The sequence below is a fragment of the Trichoplusia ni genome, chromosome 1 (genome assembly GCF_003590095.1).
Source record: "Trichoplusia ni isolate ovarian cell line Hi5 chromosome 1, tn1, whole genome shotgun sequence".
NCBI classification, from domain to species: Eukaryota; Metazoa; Arthropoda; class Insecta; order Lepidoptera; family Noctuidae; genus Trichoplusia; species Trichoplusia ni.
The window spans coordinates 7606990-7623399 of record NC_039478.1 but is presented as its reverse complement, the minus strand read 5'-3'; the positions used below and the strand labels follow the sequence as shown (position 1 = coordinate 7623399).

Genomic DNA, 16410 nt, shown 5'->3' with positions numbered 1-16410 from the left:
ATCAAACATTTTGAGTATATTTTGTAGAAAATGCCACTTTTAAATTGAAGTCCGGAGTGTAAATTTATGTACACGAAAAATAATTAGTTACTACAAGAAAACTTACATTGGTTCATTTTTGATTTCTCGACTTGCATTTAAGGCTGGGGTCGCGAGAGCAGGTGTGCGATGAAAGGTGACCGTTGTAAAGTCATACTCCATGTGCGTATCATGGTCAAGTACGTCTCGAGAATCGTCTACTCCACAGGTTAAAAATTTGTTGTACTTGCTTAGGTCTAAGAAACCTACGCCGCAGGGCCGATCTACTAATCGAGACGTCATCATTCCTTGCGCAAAGCCAGAACATACAATGACGGAGCCTACGTCATCCTATAAAAAAATTGACTATCAATAACTGCAAAAATAGATTGAAATTAAAGATAATACTTACTCTAATAGATAACACATTAACATTCAACATAATAACTGAATGACAACTTCACCGTAAATGGTAATTTAGTCTGCATGTGATGTATGACTTTGTACATAAAGCATTTTACAATAAGCTATTTACTCAAGTAAGCAATGAAATGACCGTTTGAAGGTAATCCAGACTTACAAAGTTGCGTATACTTACGGGGCATAGTGCTCCGAATTTAGGCGTCTGAAAACATACATTCATTCAAATATATTATGTAATTACACCAGCTTATTTATGTCATACAGCCGGGCACAAGCCGCTTCTCAAAGACGGAAGATTTGAGCAATTGATTACTGCAGGTCGGGATTTCAGATTGAAATACTTAGAATTCATTTTTCTTTATAATATTTCCATCCACCGCTTATCAGTGGTCTAAACTTTGAAAAGTCATATTGCTGCGAGCTTGCGTTAGGATCGAACCTGCACCTCGCCCAAACAAATCCAGGTCATAACAAATTACATACATCTATATCTGATATTCTGATCTATACATTTATACTTAATCACATAATATATTTAAATAGTTGTGAACTAGCTGACACGTCTCGCCCGATGTTTTATGTTTTTAAGTTTCAAAACTCAAACGCCACGGAACGCCACGCTAAGCCAACGGGGTAAGTAAGTAACTATATAACAGTACCTTACAATGTCCCTGTTGAATGCATAGATATTTCTCTTGGTAGTTAAACATCGCCAAACATTTATGCCGTGGCAATAAATGGACGCTCATGCGATGCAGAACAATAAGCAGTGGTATCAGGTAACCCTAAAATATTAGACAATAATTATGATTAGTATAGAAAATCAAAACCACTCTTACATAACGAACCATTAATTAGCGAATTTTCGAATAATAATCTATGAAGATCTCTTTTTTTCGATTACCAACGGTACGGAGTTACGGATCGTTTCTTCATATTCAATTACAAGAAATCATGTACAATTCAATTGCAGTAGACGTACTCCGACTTATAAAAGAGAAACGGTTAGATTGTTCAAAACTGCACGCAATGTATTAATACTAGCCTATCAGGCGATTTTCGTTCTAGCCGTATATTAGGAGTTTTATGCGATTTTTACACTCATATAATAGAATTATATAATAAATAAATAAAACGTTTTACCGACTAGACTTACTTACATTTCTCCTGCTACCCCAGCCATAATACTTGCAAGATGTGTCCGTGTAAAGACTTTCGTCTCTTGGGGCAGTTACCCCGTATCGTACACGATTTATCAAGAAATCGGCGCCCTCTTCAGGTTGGTGAAATGAAAACTGATAACTGAGTACCAATAATGCTATGTTATCCGTCATACAATCTGACCATCGTAATGAAGTGTTGTACCCTACAAAATAAAATAATATGTTCCGTAAGTTCCGGGTATAATCGGAATCCTATCACAGGTTCCGCTTTCTGTCCCTTTGTCAGGCTATTGGTATTTCATATAAGCAGTCAACATTTCCACAGGTCTTGTATTTCTGTTGCCGTAAAGACAACAAAAACAAAGATAAGGTGAAGGTTTTAAAATACCTGTATTTTACAGAACCCTTGTTGTTATTATTATTAGGCAACGGTTTTAAATTTGTCACGTGAATCCGACTCGCGCTTGAGAGATATTTTTTTATTATAGTTTTTGATTTGCTGAAGTCGATATCACGTGAGAGACTGATAGAGGCGAAAGGAGCTTAAAAATCCGAAATCACAAGCTTTCAACTTAAGGTGTTGTTCGCTAAAGGAGAATATCGGCAAATCAAAACGACTAAGTTCTTAGTCCAAAGCGGAAAACCTTGTACACTATTGGACGAAGGACTTGTCAAAATGATTTATTAAGAAAGTAGGCTTCTGTTTAGATAGTAAGTTCATCATTTAGTAGTCTGTCTGTCTCAAGTTTCAAGACAGAATCGAATGTTACTTAGACATATTTATTAAATCCAAGTTCCAGAGGTTGGTTGTGGAAAGGTGATAGCGCAATACACTGCGTAGAGAGGCATCTCTCTTCTAGACAAGCAATAATAAGTCGTGGCGGTAGGACTCCAGTGTCCGAGGTAACCGAGGCACTTACCTTTATGAATGCATAGATGATGAACTCCTCGTGAGACTCCGGCATTTTCTAAAAATTTGTGCGTGCCGCCAACTACATTAAACTTATATCGCTCTCCAATTACGCAAGTAGCAGGCGTGAGAACAACGTGAGCCTCTATGAGTACACCCATGCAAAACATCATGGCATGTGATAAATAGTGAACCTGGAAACAAGGTTTGATCATTTCTATCAGATTTTTCTTCTCTTTTTACTCAACTTGCTGCCAATAAGCTTCATTCGTACAGATCAACGCATTCAATCTACCCCTGTACAAATTTCATCAGAGATTGCTGATGGAATCTTTCTACGTAGGTATATCATTATAATGCATGTCAGTTTATTTTGTATTAGCCATGTTTAATCAATCAGAGACCACGATATTCGCTGGTTGAAAGCCGATGTTGGCGACTCTGGTAACTCGATATGTATAGTCAAGGATTTTGAATATGTAATTGCCGCACAATCTGCACTGCACTTGGCTGATTTCGGTAGGGTAAATTACTTCTTAATGAACTTATAGTCACGCTTACCATATATTGACCTTCCGTTACTTCTGCTGGTGTGCCAAGAAACCCAGCAGCATTGTTAAAGTCCATATCCACTGCAAAATGAATAAACATACAATTTAATGACCTTGTAACACTTCTAAAAAAGTTATTATTATTTTTATTAATGGAGCAATTACCCAAAGTGGCTATTCCTCCAATTTGCCCAGCACCCATTTTATGGTTTTTAACAATCAACTGGTATTTAATTTTATTCAGTTTTCCTGCTGAAGCTAAAACTGAGTTTCATTTGATCAAAAACTATTCATTTATCTTTGCGCAACAGCGCATGGTCTGCTTACAAAGTAATCATAACAAAATGTATTCGAGCACGTCCGTTTAAATTAAAAAGGTACCTTGCAATCCTATAAAAAATATAACTTAACTTCGCAACCGCTGTGTTTAAAGCCTCAACACAGGTAAATTGCTTACCAACAGTATTTCTTGACATCTTTTTTACTTGGGAGTCAAATAAGTTATTAGGAATATTACAACTATATCTCGTAAGCCATTTACCTGTGGCAAGCAAATGTCCCAAAGCCTTTTGGAACTTATATGAATATTGGTGATATAACCTTTCTTTATAAAACGGAAACTGGTCCTGCCAAATAGTGCTTCCGCACATTAAGTCGATTGTTGGTCGAGCGCTTTAGTATTTTTTAGATACAACTCTAACACCATTTAACGTCATTTAATGCTGTCACTTCTGACGTACGTCAAAACTGTGTCAAAAACGTTTCGTAGGCAAAGGTTTCATAATGTTTAGCATGATTAAAATGAGTGAAGAAAAAGCCAGTTATAATTTTCCGTTGAAAGAGTGAGTGCGCAAGTTCCTAATTTGCCAACTAAATTCGTCTGGCGACTGTTGTCCGACTTGTCAGAAGCTTAACTGTCATCTGAATCGGAGGTTTCGTTTTTGTGTGGGTTTATAATTTACCATACTCTTACTAAAAGTGTGATTATGTATATAATTCTAGCATAACCGAATTATTAAAAATAATATTAAGTCACAGTTTATCATTACTCCCACTCAAAACCGCTTCATATCTCTAACATGTAGGTTCCTGTAGCTAAGATAACTGAAACCGAGCAGTATTTGGTTTTCAAAGTGTTACCCAGCAGGACAAAACTAATTTTTGTTCAAATAATTATATCTCACAATGAACCCGACGGCCACCATATGTTTTACTTTATTTATTTTAATGTTTTCAATCAACGTTAGAGTGTGCGTATCGCAATATAATAAACCATGGACTGATAAATACGAAAATAATAAGTGCCCTAAGTTGTATCCAAAGAATTTTTTGAATTACATGCCAGTTGGTAAGTTATTGCTCTGCTTTTTCTATATAACATTCATTCAAAGTCAAATATTTTGTTTTCCCTGGCAATGTTTTTAACGACACATAAATAAATCGAATTCTCAAAACACGTACCTAGCTAACTGCATCAAATCTTTTTATAGTAATGTATCTTTAGATAATGCCTCATCTGTGTCCATGACAATGGTATTTTAAAGTGATATTTTTAAATAATTTAATTAACTATTTATAACTCCTTGTTTCATAGGTAATCTGACAGCTGGGAACTATACAGAAAAGCCTAATTTGAAGGGCTTGAAGCAGTGTGTGATGGAATGCTGCCTGACAGATACATGCAACATTGTGTTCATCTATGACCTGAGGTGTTTCCATGTGGAATGTGTGAGTGATGAGCTGTGCCTGCCACTGCAGAGGACCGGGAGCCGCAAGTGGGAGGCCTCACATGTGTCCATGATACTTGTCAAACCTGTATTACCCAATGGTATGTTCAATTATTATGTATTAGCTTTATCATGGGCAACACTGATATGTTAATTTTGCCTCAACTTTTTTAATAACATAGATTGTATTGTATTGGATTCAAAATACTTTCTCTAATGTGACTTCTGACCAAATTAAATCTGGGGAACTATTTATACTGTACAATGATAATTATTTAAAAACTTTAAGTTTGGTTTCCTTAATACTTGTAATCAATACATGTTAAAGATAACAAAACAATTTATTTTAATTTATTATAAAAGCAATGTTTTCCTGTATGATATCAGTATAACCCAGATCTTTGACTTGTTACAGAGAACTGGTCTGATATATTGGATCAATCTAGTTACAGACAAGTAAACAACAACTTCTCACCTGAAGAAGAGTCTATATATTCTCCATACACAAGCAGCCATAATGAACTCCTTAATGATGATGAGGAATCAAACTTCTTATCACATTTCATCAACAATTTACCAACAATGGATGATGATGAGGCCAGAAACTTTGAGAAATATAGAGACAATAATGACAGTGATATGATTATGGATACAACTAACTTCCTAGAGAAAATACCCTGTGTGGTTGGAACTGGTGATTGCCCCTTTAATTCTGAGTGTATCCCATTGGGTTTGAAGCTGAGAAATGGTATTTGTAAGTGTGTTCCCGGTACAGAGGAGAATGCTCAAGGGTCCTGTGTCCAAACAATGAGACCATTCTCAAAGGGTCCCACAATACCTGTTGATTCTATTAAGAAATCAGATGAAACTGAACCTAAGAATGATGCCACAAAAACTGAAACCTCTTCACCTAAATCTATTCAAACCTTAACTGTGTCAATACTGTCAAAACAGGTAATTCTTTAATAGCTATTGAACATATCTAAAAAAGAAACAATTCATTTAATTTTTAATTTATTTGATTTCACATTAAATTTTCGTTTTGTACAATTGTTACATACTGTTCTATTAAAGGTACAACTGCCAGATAATGAAGTTACTCTAGCAGCATATACTATTCCTGATGAGAAAGCAACAATGAGCCATTACAATTATGTTTGGACTCTTGTTGACCAGCCCAAAGGTGGATTCACAGGTAAGAATTATTATTTATTAGCGTTTTATTAATGGTCTTGCTGTCGCTCTCACAGTTACGTGTAAAAAGCGGAAATATCTCTCAAAGGTTAAGCTGTACTATGTTTAGTTTAAATTGAATCAGCTTCGTGTTGCTCGTCTCGTTACTTTTGGTCCATTTTATTACCTACTAGCTGTTGCCCGCGACTTCGTCCGCGTGGTTAGAAGATACAAGTTAACAAGTTTTGAACGGAACCCTTCGAAGATGAATAATTTTCCCTGTTTTTTCCACATTTTCTATTGTATCTGCGCTCCTATTAGTCGGTATATAGCCTAAAACCTTCCTCGGTGAATGGTCTATATAACCCAAAAATATTTTGTACCAGTAGTTCCTGAGATTAGCGCGTTCAAACAAACAAACAAACTCTTCAGCTTTATATATTAGTATAGATAAAAAGCTTCATAGATCCGACTGCATTATTTCAAACCCCATAACCAAAATTGATTGTGTAATTTAGCCTTGAAAGTAGTATTAGAGACTATAAATAATAATATGCAACAAAGTTACCTAATCATTATGGATATACAACCTACTTCATTCCAGGCAACATGAATCAGAATGGAGCAAAGGTGACCTTAACAGATTTAACGGAAGGCCAGTACCGGTTTAAAGTGACAGTAAACGCAACAAACTTCTACGGCGAGGGTTTCGCTAACGTGACTGTATTGCCGCCTCATCGCGTCAACACGGCACCACTTGTTGTCATCACACCACAAACGCAGACTGTGAAGCTGCCCAACACAGTCGCGGTTCTTGACGGGAGCGCTAGTAAGGTATAGCTATAAATTTTTTGATGGATCTAGATGACTCAAAAGGCATTATTAGTAGTCTATGTATAAAGGTGCTGTTAAGTCTTGGTTCCCTACAATGCAATGTAATTTTCGCATAGTAATTATCTCACTATTATTTTATTCACGTTCGTTTTTATGATATTTTTCGAGTCTCGAGTGTTTACACAACTGAAAATAGCATATCTTTACATTCATCTTTCTTGCGTCGCATTCATTGCCGCGCTCCGATTAAATGCTGAAGACGTTACATGGTGGTGCAGGTTCTGTCTGACACACCTGCTTTCTCCCTGGAGAAGGTGGATGACCATGGGGATTTCCTCTCCTAATCAAAGACAAAGGTTCAAAAACTTGTGCGTCAAAGTATGAGGTAGTTACAAAAACGAACTTATTTTTCAGGATGATGACTTTATTATATCTTGGCATTGGGACCTAACGTCGGGCCCTATTGGCTATCAACCTCCTTTACAAGATGGAGCTACCCTAGTTCTGAACGACTTGAAGCAGCCAGGCAACTATACCTTCAAACTGACTGTGGAAGATTCAGACCATGTGAAAAACTCGACAACGGCTAACATCACTGTGTTGAACCACACGGATTATCCACCTGAAGCTAATGCAGGTAATTTATTATGGTAATATACTTGTAGTAGAATAATGGGTTATTTGTTATATAAACAAGACATTTACATACGTTTTATTATAATACATCTGGTTATTCATAGTCAGTAGAACTGAATAGTAAATTATTATCTATTCATTTAAAATAACTGTTCATTCATTTATTTCAAGGTTTAACAATAGTGTAAACATTAGAAATGGATCAATACATAATTGTATTTATAATTAACTTGTCTCGTTCATTCATTTATATCGTCCTCCAGGACAAGATGTGATCATATATTTGCCTAACAATAACCTCACATTAAATGGGAGCCTTTCAACTGATGACCATGAGATCACTTCATGGGAATGGACGAAATCCGCTGAAGATGAAAATAAGGCCGTGGACATGCAAAATACACATTCTCCATATTTACAAGTAAGTTCACTGGAGTAAATCGCGATACTAATAATAGTACCATTATTTTTAACAACCAAAGCAAATCGATTTAAGTAATTGTGTACCTTACCCCCTTGTAATAGTGTTCAATTTATTTTGAGCTACCATACATTAGAATCATAAAATCAAATCTCTATTGTCCAGTAAATACCGTAAATATTATTACAGATTGTTTAAAAATTATGTTGGAAGTAATCAGCACAAGCCATACATATTCTAAATATTGCCGTTTATATCCGTCGCCGTTATTATAAACGTTAAGTGTAGATAATGTTTGATGGAAAACATTTATAATCGTATCCCTTCGTGTTATCGGTACTTATCAATGTAGTACATGGTGTGTTGAACGATGTTTCCTCTATTAATTTCTGCCCTGATTTAAACATGTATTTAGTTCTAAAAACGTATAAAATACATTTATAATATCATATAGCTTTTGGCGCCGAAAGCACCACTATGTATACATTTAGTCTTAAAAAAAGACGGTGGTGTAAATAATAATAATTAGATCCTGACCAATTGAATCAGCCATGCAGGCTAGTGTCGCAAGACACGAGAAAACTTGGCGGGACATATTATAGTGCACGCTTTGCGCCAACACTGGTGCACTTTCAGTTTCAGACGCGACCGGAGAGAGATCAGGCTCAAGAGTCAGGACCCGCATTTTCACGTGTTTCCCGAAACACGGAAGCTAAATATTTATTTCAAAAAACGCACATAAATCGCGAAAAGAATCTTGTCAGACCTACGGTTTTACCACTTATACCATGCGGTTTACCATCACAGCTATAGTTTATTATTTGTATTAAAAAAGGGGTTAAAGATGGTTTTGACAAGCCAATAAAGTTGTTCATCTTTGGGCTATTTGTTCTTAACCCTCAGTGTCGCGAGTCCGACCCGTACTTGACCGATTATATACTAAAAAAAAAATGTTTCAGCTATCGAATCTATCGGAGGGCGTTTATACGTTCGTATTGAAAGTGACGGACTCATCGGGCCAGTCGTCCACAGCTGACGTGCACGTGTTCGTCAAGCCCCCTACCAACACGCCGCCCATCGCCGACGCGGGATCTGATGTGGTAAGCACTTCTACTTACTAACAACCCAGTAATGGTAAAATTTTGTTTGCAGCAGTCAGGAAATTGTATCTTTCATCTAAACGTTGAAAAAGCTCTAAAGTCAACAAAGTAATACACATATTTCGTCTGTCAAGAAAATACATGCTTGCCTACTTTTGAAGTCTTCAAGATTGTGAAGGATTTGACAGTTCATTGCGAATCTATCGTATTGTGCATTGACCCTAATTTTATACATTATTACAGTGTATGTTCATAGTATGTTTACAGTTTCCTATTGTACAAAAGGAAAAAAAATGTGTTATTTGAATATGTTTACCTCGTATTTTGAATAAGCAAAGGATTAATAGTTCAATAATGAAACATAAATATGAACCTAAGCTAATTAAAGAAAACTATTTTTAAAATTGTACAAATACTGTTCATGTTAAGACAATAATTATAAGAGTTTAACTAACTACTGCAAATGCAACGAGACTTGGTTTGAATAATGACCGCATGTTGGTAATGAAATGGTGTCTGGTGTGTATCATAAATGCAATTTAACTTGAGTGGATTATGTGGGTACATAATGTTCATATCAGAGTGCATATCACTGCATGCTATCAGGCTGGAGGTTGTTGGACTGAGTATCCTAAAGAGATATTACAAAAATACTATATGCTGTTTATTGATCTCAATACTGTTCGAGTAACCATCGTTAAAGTAACGTTATATAATTTCCAATGTATGAAACATGTGGATACTTTCCTTCCTATTTTCTCAAACGAATATAAAACTCAAAATAAATGTGTACTCATGCACAGATTAAGATTTCTGCAATAATTACACAAAATTAGAATTAAGTATCACCTATGCCTATCACATAACAGCATATCGCAAACTTTTGTATGATATAATTCCAGTTCATATCACTGCCTCAAACGTGGATCACACTGAACGGTTCCGCGTCGCACGATGACCATAGGATAGTCGCGTACACATGGCGTTGTCTCTCCGGCCCTACTAACTCTAACATTATAAACTTTAACGAGTCTGTCGCCAACGCTACGTCCCTCACAAAAGGACAATACGTTTTCTCACTGACTGTACTCGACGATAATGGGAACTCGGCGTATGATAATGTCACCGTTACAGTCACTCAAAGTAAGTGAATGTTATTCTTGGATAGCACAGTTGATTGATCAATTTGGTGGTAACAAGGAATACGAAAGTCGACCTTACTGCTTTAGAATGAAAACTTTTTCCGCGAATATCTAAATTAAATTACCAACAATTTCTGCAATCCACTGTGCAATAACAAAGCATGTATGATAATTTAATTAAAATTGTTTGTACAGTTGTCTCACGATATATTTAGTTATTTAAGCACACTTGTTTATACATTTTCTCATTATAAGGCAGTTTCACTTTTATTTTTGTATTATATTGCATGGGTTTAACAATAACTTAACTCATTACCAAAATTCTATTATTATGAGAGTATTTATCAACAACAAGTGACGGAAGGGTCTATTCAAAAAATAATTTTGGACCTTCCATGTATATTTTTTTCTTTTTCCTTCATGTCATAATGTTGATTGTTGATTACCATATAACGTACAACAAAACCGGATATTGCCTTGACCTTGACATCTTCCGAAACTCATTAGCCTACACTCTGGTTAAGCTAAAAGGTCCTCTTCTATTTTCTGCCCGTCAGACAAGAACAGTCCGCCTAAAGCTGACGCTGGGGGCGATCAAGTACTAAACTTGCCGGTTGCTGTACTTATACTGAATGGATCCAAGTCTTCGGATGACTTCCGCATCGTGTCTTGGAAGTGGGCACGGTCGCCGTCTGGCCTCGCCGCTGGGACTGTTATACTAAACTCGGACACACAACCAGTACTCATGGTATGTATTTGTTGAAGTGTATTTAAATTTGTATTACTACGTCATTAGTTGTCCGTCAGACAGATTTCCGCAAAATATTGTAATAAGTATGTACATTTTTTTTATTTGGTAAGCAAAAAATGAAAGAAACGCGGTGATCTAAAATCTGGTGTGACGTCATGTACCAGTACGCTTTTTACTTAAGAGCTTTTTATCTTCTTTAATGTCACTTAGCTAAGTGTCCTTCTTGCAAACGGCCCTATTTCTTACTATCCCTTAATCATTTTCAGCTTACGAACATAGAGGCAGGAAGATACGTTTTCGAGTTGACCGTAACAGACGACCAGGGCGAGTCAGACAAAGACACAGTGAGTGTGCAAGTCAAACCTGACCCCTTAGAGATGAACCTCATGGAACTGACGTTAAACATCCCTATATCGACATTCACTCAAGGACAACTCGACTCGCTCGTGCAAAAGTTGACGCTACTCCTCAAAGACGACATCAGAGTCAACGTGACCCAGGTCCACGGGCAAATTGATTCGGGAAATACGCAGCTGATTTTCTTCTTGTCTGAACAGGTAAATAAAATGTATACTTCATTTATTATAACATTAGATAAAAGAGGCTCGTAGAAGCAGGAGTGCGAAACATTTTATTTCTATTTTAAATTACAAAACAAAACAACAACCCAAAAACAATAAGAAAACAATAACTAAACAGTAAAAAATAACAACAAAATCACAAAAACTTGGCAATAACAACGACAAGGATGCAGTATTCACAAGTGAATGACACAGATAGATACTTTTGTGACATATAACTTCAAATGACATAAACCGACAAAATGAGAAAATCTCTTCTGTCACAACTTATGAAAGGATTAGGTAACCTCTTAAATTTGGTAGGATTATACTGAAGGGAAAAACGTTCCGGGTGTTGTGCATCGCTGCTTCTTTTAAGTTTTTAGCATTGACACTGGCGTTTTAATATGGCTGAAATAATGTATTTAAATGAAAGGCACTTAATTTCATAAGGTTAAGTATCGAAATAATTACAGTGATTTGTACGAACGGATATATGATAGATGTGTAATAAATTCGGCGTAAATCACAACTTTAAGATGTTTTTTGTATTTTTGCTGCAAAGTGTGCCTTAAAAAGAACCCTTTTTAACTTCTGTCTAATGCTATAACAAATGAAGTATAGGTAAATCGTAAAATCAAAATCCTCGAGCGGCGTACTTTGTATATAGCGTACCTAAACAGACTTTATTAGTGTAATGCCTAGCTAACCTCTTTACGTTGGACAGCCAACGCATTTAAATTTTCTCGCCAAGTGCTTCATGAATAAGTTGCAAGATTTCAGGTCACTACCATTTACGATTTAAAAGCTTTGGGTAAATATCAAATGAGTTTTACTATAAAAACGTGACCGAACGTTGTTTAGCGTCCCTTATATGTGAATATAGAAACGATTACAATAAATGTTGTTGCGTTTCTCCTTGCGTTTGTTTTAATATGAGTGCTGTGTTACCAGGGCGCGGCGGTGGCGGGCCCGCGCGCGCTGCAGGCGGTGCGCGAGGTGGGCGCGGGCGCGTGGCTGCCGTGGGGCGGCGCGCGCGTGCGCTCGCTGCGCTGCCTGAGCACGTGCTCGGGCCGCGGCGTGTGCGACCACGCCTCGCGCACATGCCGCTGCGACGCCTTTTGGATGCAGAGCCTGCTGGCGCAGCTCGACCCCGACGCCATGCCCGACTGCGGTAACTACTGCATAACTTTACTGTGGACTATTGAATATTGCTTCTATGTATAGAAGTACGGAAAAAGTTAGCTCCGATTGCCATGGAGAAAACCAATTCTTCAATTCTAAAATGAAGAATAGGCAATATTTACAACAGCTGATGAAGTTACGTATGGGAGTATGTAATAACGTATATAATTTCTTTCTTGATAAAAATTGTTCCTTTCCATGCCCAAGAGCGGTATTTACTTGTACCATCGTGACTATAATCATACAAACACATCGCTTACCTGTTGGTCTAGTGGTACTCGATGGCGTTGTGTAACAGTTTGGATCTAAACACTCGGTCGCAAGCGCTGCAGTAAAGTTGACCACATAATTGAGAGTATAGGTGTACGATGGCTTAGGCCTCTCTTTTTGGGCTTGGCGCTTTTCTTTTATATTATTATTATTATACGTAAATTATATAAGTAACACTTCAGTTGTCGCGTGCAGAGTGGTCGGTAGTGTACGCGAGCCTGGGCGGCGTGGCGGCGCTGTGCGCGGCGTGCGCGGGCGTGGCGGGCGCCGTGCGCGCCGCGCGCCGCGTGTGTGCGCCGCGCAAGCCCCGCCAGCGCCCCAAGTACCGCCTGCTGCCGCTCGCCGACACCGAGGACAAGCCGTGTCAGTATGCCAGCCATGGATTATCTTACTTTTACACCTGCCCAAATGAAAGCCGACTGCCCCATAGGAAGTTTCCATTATCGAGAACTTCTTATGCACGGGTACAATTACGCTTGTCGTAACGCTTACTTCTCAGATTCAGTTCACTAATTTTATTTACTTTATCCATTTTTACATACTTATTTTAAATAAAAAAAGAACTATCACCACCTGCCTGTTCTTATACTCTCATTATTTTTTAACCCCGCGTAAAGAGGTATAAAAATTTGACTTGTCCAGTTGTCTCTGGCAGCAAAGCTCAAGAAGGGATTGACGAAAGGAATTAAGTATATGTGAGTTTTCTTAAACATGTTTGTGGAGGGTAAAAATTTAAACTGTTGGGTATTTAATTTTATCTTGAATGTTTATATTGTGTACAAGTACTTATAATTATCCTTTCCTCTACAGTCACCAGCAAGGATGTATCAGAATCGGAAACTGACTCGGACGTTCTATTCGAGACGAAAAGCAAGACGACAACGTTCGCGACCCGAGCCATGAACGGCGAGGCGTCGCAAGGCAACGGCTGGAAGAAGAACGGCCATTACAAGACATCGCGCAAAGTGAAGACGTAGCTCATTGCCTTACGCCTGAGCTGTCTACGAATCAGGACAGCTCTCGGTAAATGTAAGTAGTAGAAACCAGTCCTGAAAAAAGACATTTTACAGACACCATATTCCAGTTGAAACAATGCAAATTGTGACTTAGATAGTATAGAACAAATGCTAGCGTATTATTGTAATTGCCTAAAGTACACGGTGTTGCCACAAAACTAACAAATTACTCACAAACGATGCTTAGTGATGTTCTTAAATGTCTATTCATCTACAGCCAGATACAACACAACCTATAGTAATTTCAATTGAGTGACGTTTGCCAATATGAGTATGTAACGTAAGTATTGTTGCACTTACGCAAGCAGTTACGCCCATTACTAGAAATGTTCGATGTATAATGAATTATTTTAAAGAAATACTTGTTAGTTAAACAATTACCGACATTTCTGTCCCTTTATTTGTCTCATGGGAGATGATCATGTATAGTATTAATGAGTGTAAGTGTATAAATTATATGTTTTGTGGTGCCACCATTTATGCTTAGAGAATAAGATAGTATACCAGTGCATGTCTCGTACTAAAATACTTAATGTATTTAGTTGTAAGTAGTGAAATTTGTTTTTCTTACACAACTCTGATGAATAAGCAAAACCTTTTTAGTTGTTTTCTTATTCAATGAAAATCACTTTCTGTCTATGGTGCACTTACTATGCTTTATTTATACTTAAGTATATTTAAAAAGAAAATAAAGATGAGCCCTTTTTAATATTCCGGTCAAGATAACTAAATAGATATCTTACAAATAGAATATGATAAACCGTCAGAAGCTATTATAAGATACATTAAAAATATTTTGCGTAGATTTTTCTCATTATAATGGCTATGAATACTAGTATACTTAAAGGTAGATCGTAGCAGCTAGATTAGGAACGTTTTATATAAACTTAACATGAGTGGGGTAACTATACAGTTAGTTATAAGAGTAGTAGTTAGTTATGAGAGTCCCCCATAAGTACTAAAATATTGTTATCATTGAAATGACCATCGAAAGCACAAAATCATTTATCAATAACAGTAGTATCGTCTAGAATGACATTTGTCGAAAATTAATAAATAGTTATTCTATTTAAAATATGTATTGTCGTAATTTAATATATTTTTTGTAACTAAATGTAGATTGGATTTAGAATGTCCAAACCTGTTATGGTTCGAAATGTGTGTTCTGCATAAGTGTTTAAAGGAAGGTAACCAAAATCGTTTTATAAATCCACAAGGCAAAGATGTATTTAACAGAATTCTCTACTAAAGTAGTATAAGAAATAGTTTTATTTACAATGCTGTAGCTCGTTGTGGAAGGTTAGTTATGATAATATTTTATTTACTAACATTGTATATTCATACGTATTTACTTAATTATTATTATTTATTGAAGCTATTTTATTTTATTGAGATCTTTTATGGTAAATATTTTAATATAAGACTATGTTATTGCAATGCTGAATAGAAGAGCGGCATAAGGCAAACTCAAAAAAATATATGCTTAATCATCTGTTATAGATGTTAGATTCAACAGATGATTATGATGATTAATAATAAGTTACAAATGAAAGCTATCATATAAGCTACAATATTTTTATCTGTTTTAAGTAATACAAATAAGTATAAATAAATTGCGCTAGTAAATCATGAAGAAAATCATTCCTTTTGAAAACAGCAAGCAAGTTGGAACGTATCCGTATTTATACTTAAGGATAGTAAATCTTTTAAGTATAAATACAGAAAACTGTACATTACTATTAAGTACCTATAATTGTAACGTACTCAAGATTTAATTCATACATTGGACATGGATCTTGTTATTGTAGTTACAATATCTTATCTTAAAAGCACAGATTGATTTAATTACTGATCGAATCAAAACGATTTACCCTTTTTCCTGCAGCCACCTCCGTAATCAGAGATAAAGGTAATCTTAAATATCGTTCATAGTTCATTGAAGATACGATACGATTATTTGTCTAATATTTACCGAAAACAACAAAATATTTGCCTTATTTTAAGTTCTAAATTATAATTATAGTATTATTACAAATTTGTATTTGTTGTATTGTAAATAATGTGATTGCTATTATAGAGAGGTAGTATCTACAGTAAGACGATACGTGAGCAGTCTTTTTAAGTTATAAACTTTTGCATAATTGTTTAATCTAGTCGTAATAAGTGATAATATTATTATTGATGGCACACTTACCTAAGTACGTTTTGTCTATGTAATTTGTTTACTGTGATTTTGACAAGTATTTTACATACAATATGAGTGTACTTAATTTGTTCGTAAATAAAATCGCATTTATGCTTTAGAATTGATTTTAATTTTAATCAGTCCTTATCAACTGGAATGAAGTATTTTCTTCGTTGTACCTAATGAAAGTGATTTGTCGTTAACGTGCTATTGATCAAAGTACACTTTCACAAAGTATGATTGTATTTTCCCAATTAACTTACCGAACGTAACCGCGCCAAAGCCATTCATGTATTTATTTATGATCAAGGTCAATAACCTATTATGCCAAAGGCAAGCCTTCAA

General features: G+C 36.1%; 2 protein-coding genes across 3 annotated transcripts; one reads left to right on the top strand and one right to left on the bottom strand.

Moving 5' to 3' along the window:
- Position 1: 1 nt before the first annotated feature.
- LOC113492845 lies at positions 2–3843 on the bottom strand. 2 transcript variants are annotated; one of them, XM_026870548.1, is made up of 8 exons: positions 3607–3843; positions 3231–3314; positions 3076–3146; positions 2525–2708; positions 1602–1807; positions 1101–1226; positions 617–643; positions 2–369 (listed from the first exon to the last, which is right to left on the bottom strand). In XM_026870548.1, the coding sequence occupies exons 1-8, from the start codon at positions 3713–3715 to the stop codon at positions 103–105; spliced, it is 1074 nt and encodes a 357-aa protein (XP_026726349.1). In that variant the 5' UTR covers positions 3716–3843; the 3' UTR covers positions 2–102. The 2 variants fall into 2 exon arrangements, with proteins under 2 accessions (XP_026726349.1, XP_026726340.1); XM_026870539.1 differs by having other exon boundaries at positions 3076–3314.
- A 138-nt stretch (positions 3844–3981) lies between these two features.
- On the top strand, positions 3982–16183 carry LOC113492832 (dyslexia-associated protein KIAA0319). The gene is made up of 14 exons (XM_026870513.1): positions 3982–4413; positions 4660–4893; positions 5208–5746; positions 5867–5987; positions 6570–6799; positions 7214–7436; positions 7699–7856; positions 8816–8956; positions 9859–10099; positions 10656–10846; positions 11116–11406; positions 12364–12583; positions 13060–13227; positions 13675–16183. The coding sequence occupies exons 1-14, from the start codon at positions 4251–4253 to the stop codon at positions 13839–13841; spliced, it is 3087 nt and encodes a 1028-aa protein (XP_026726314.1). The 5' UTR covers positions 3982–4250; the 3' UTR covers positions 13842–16183.
- Positions 16184–16410: the final 227 nt, after the last annotated feature.

Coding starts and splice junctions, on each gene's coding strand:
- LOC113492845 (XM_026870539.1), bottom strand. CDS start 3,715: ATGTGCGGAAGCACTATTTGGCAGGACCAGTTTCCGTTTTATAAAGAA. Junction 2,709..3,075: donor TAACGGAAGGTCAATATATG/GTAAGCGTGACT, acceptor CCTTGTTTCCAG/GTTCACTATTTATCACATGC. Junction 1,808..2,524: donor TCATCTATGCATTCATAAAG/GTAAGTGCCTCG, acceptor TTTATTTTGTAG/GGTACAACACTTCATTACGA.
- LOC113492832 (XM_026870513.1), top strand. CDS start 4,251: ATGAACCCGACGGCCACCATATGTTTTACTTTATTTATTTTAATGTTT. Junction 5,988..6,569: donor GCCCAAAGGTGGATTCACAG/GTAAGAATTATT, acceptor ACTTCATTCCAG/GCAACATGAATCAGAATGGA. Junction 7,437..7,698: donor TCCACCTGAAGCTAATGCAG/GTAATTTATTAT, acceptor ATCGTCCTCCAG/GACAAGATGTGATCATATAT.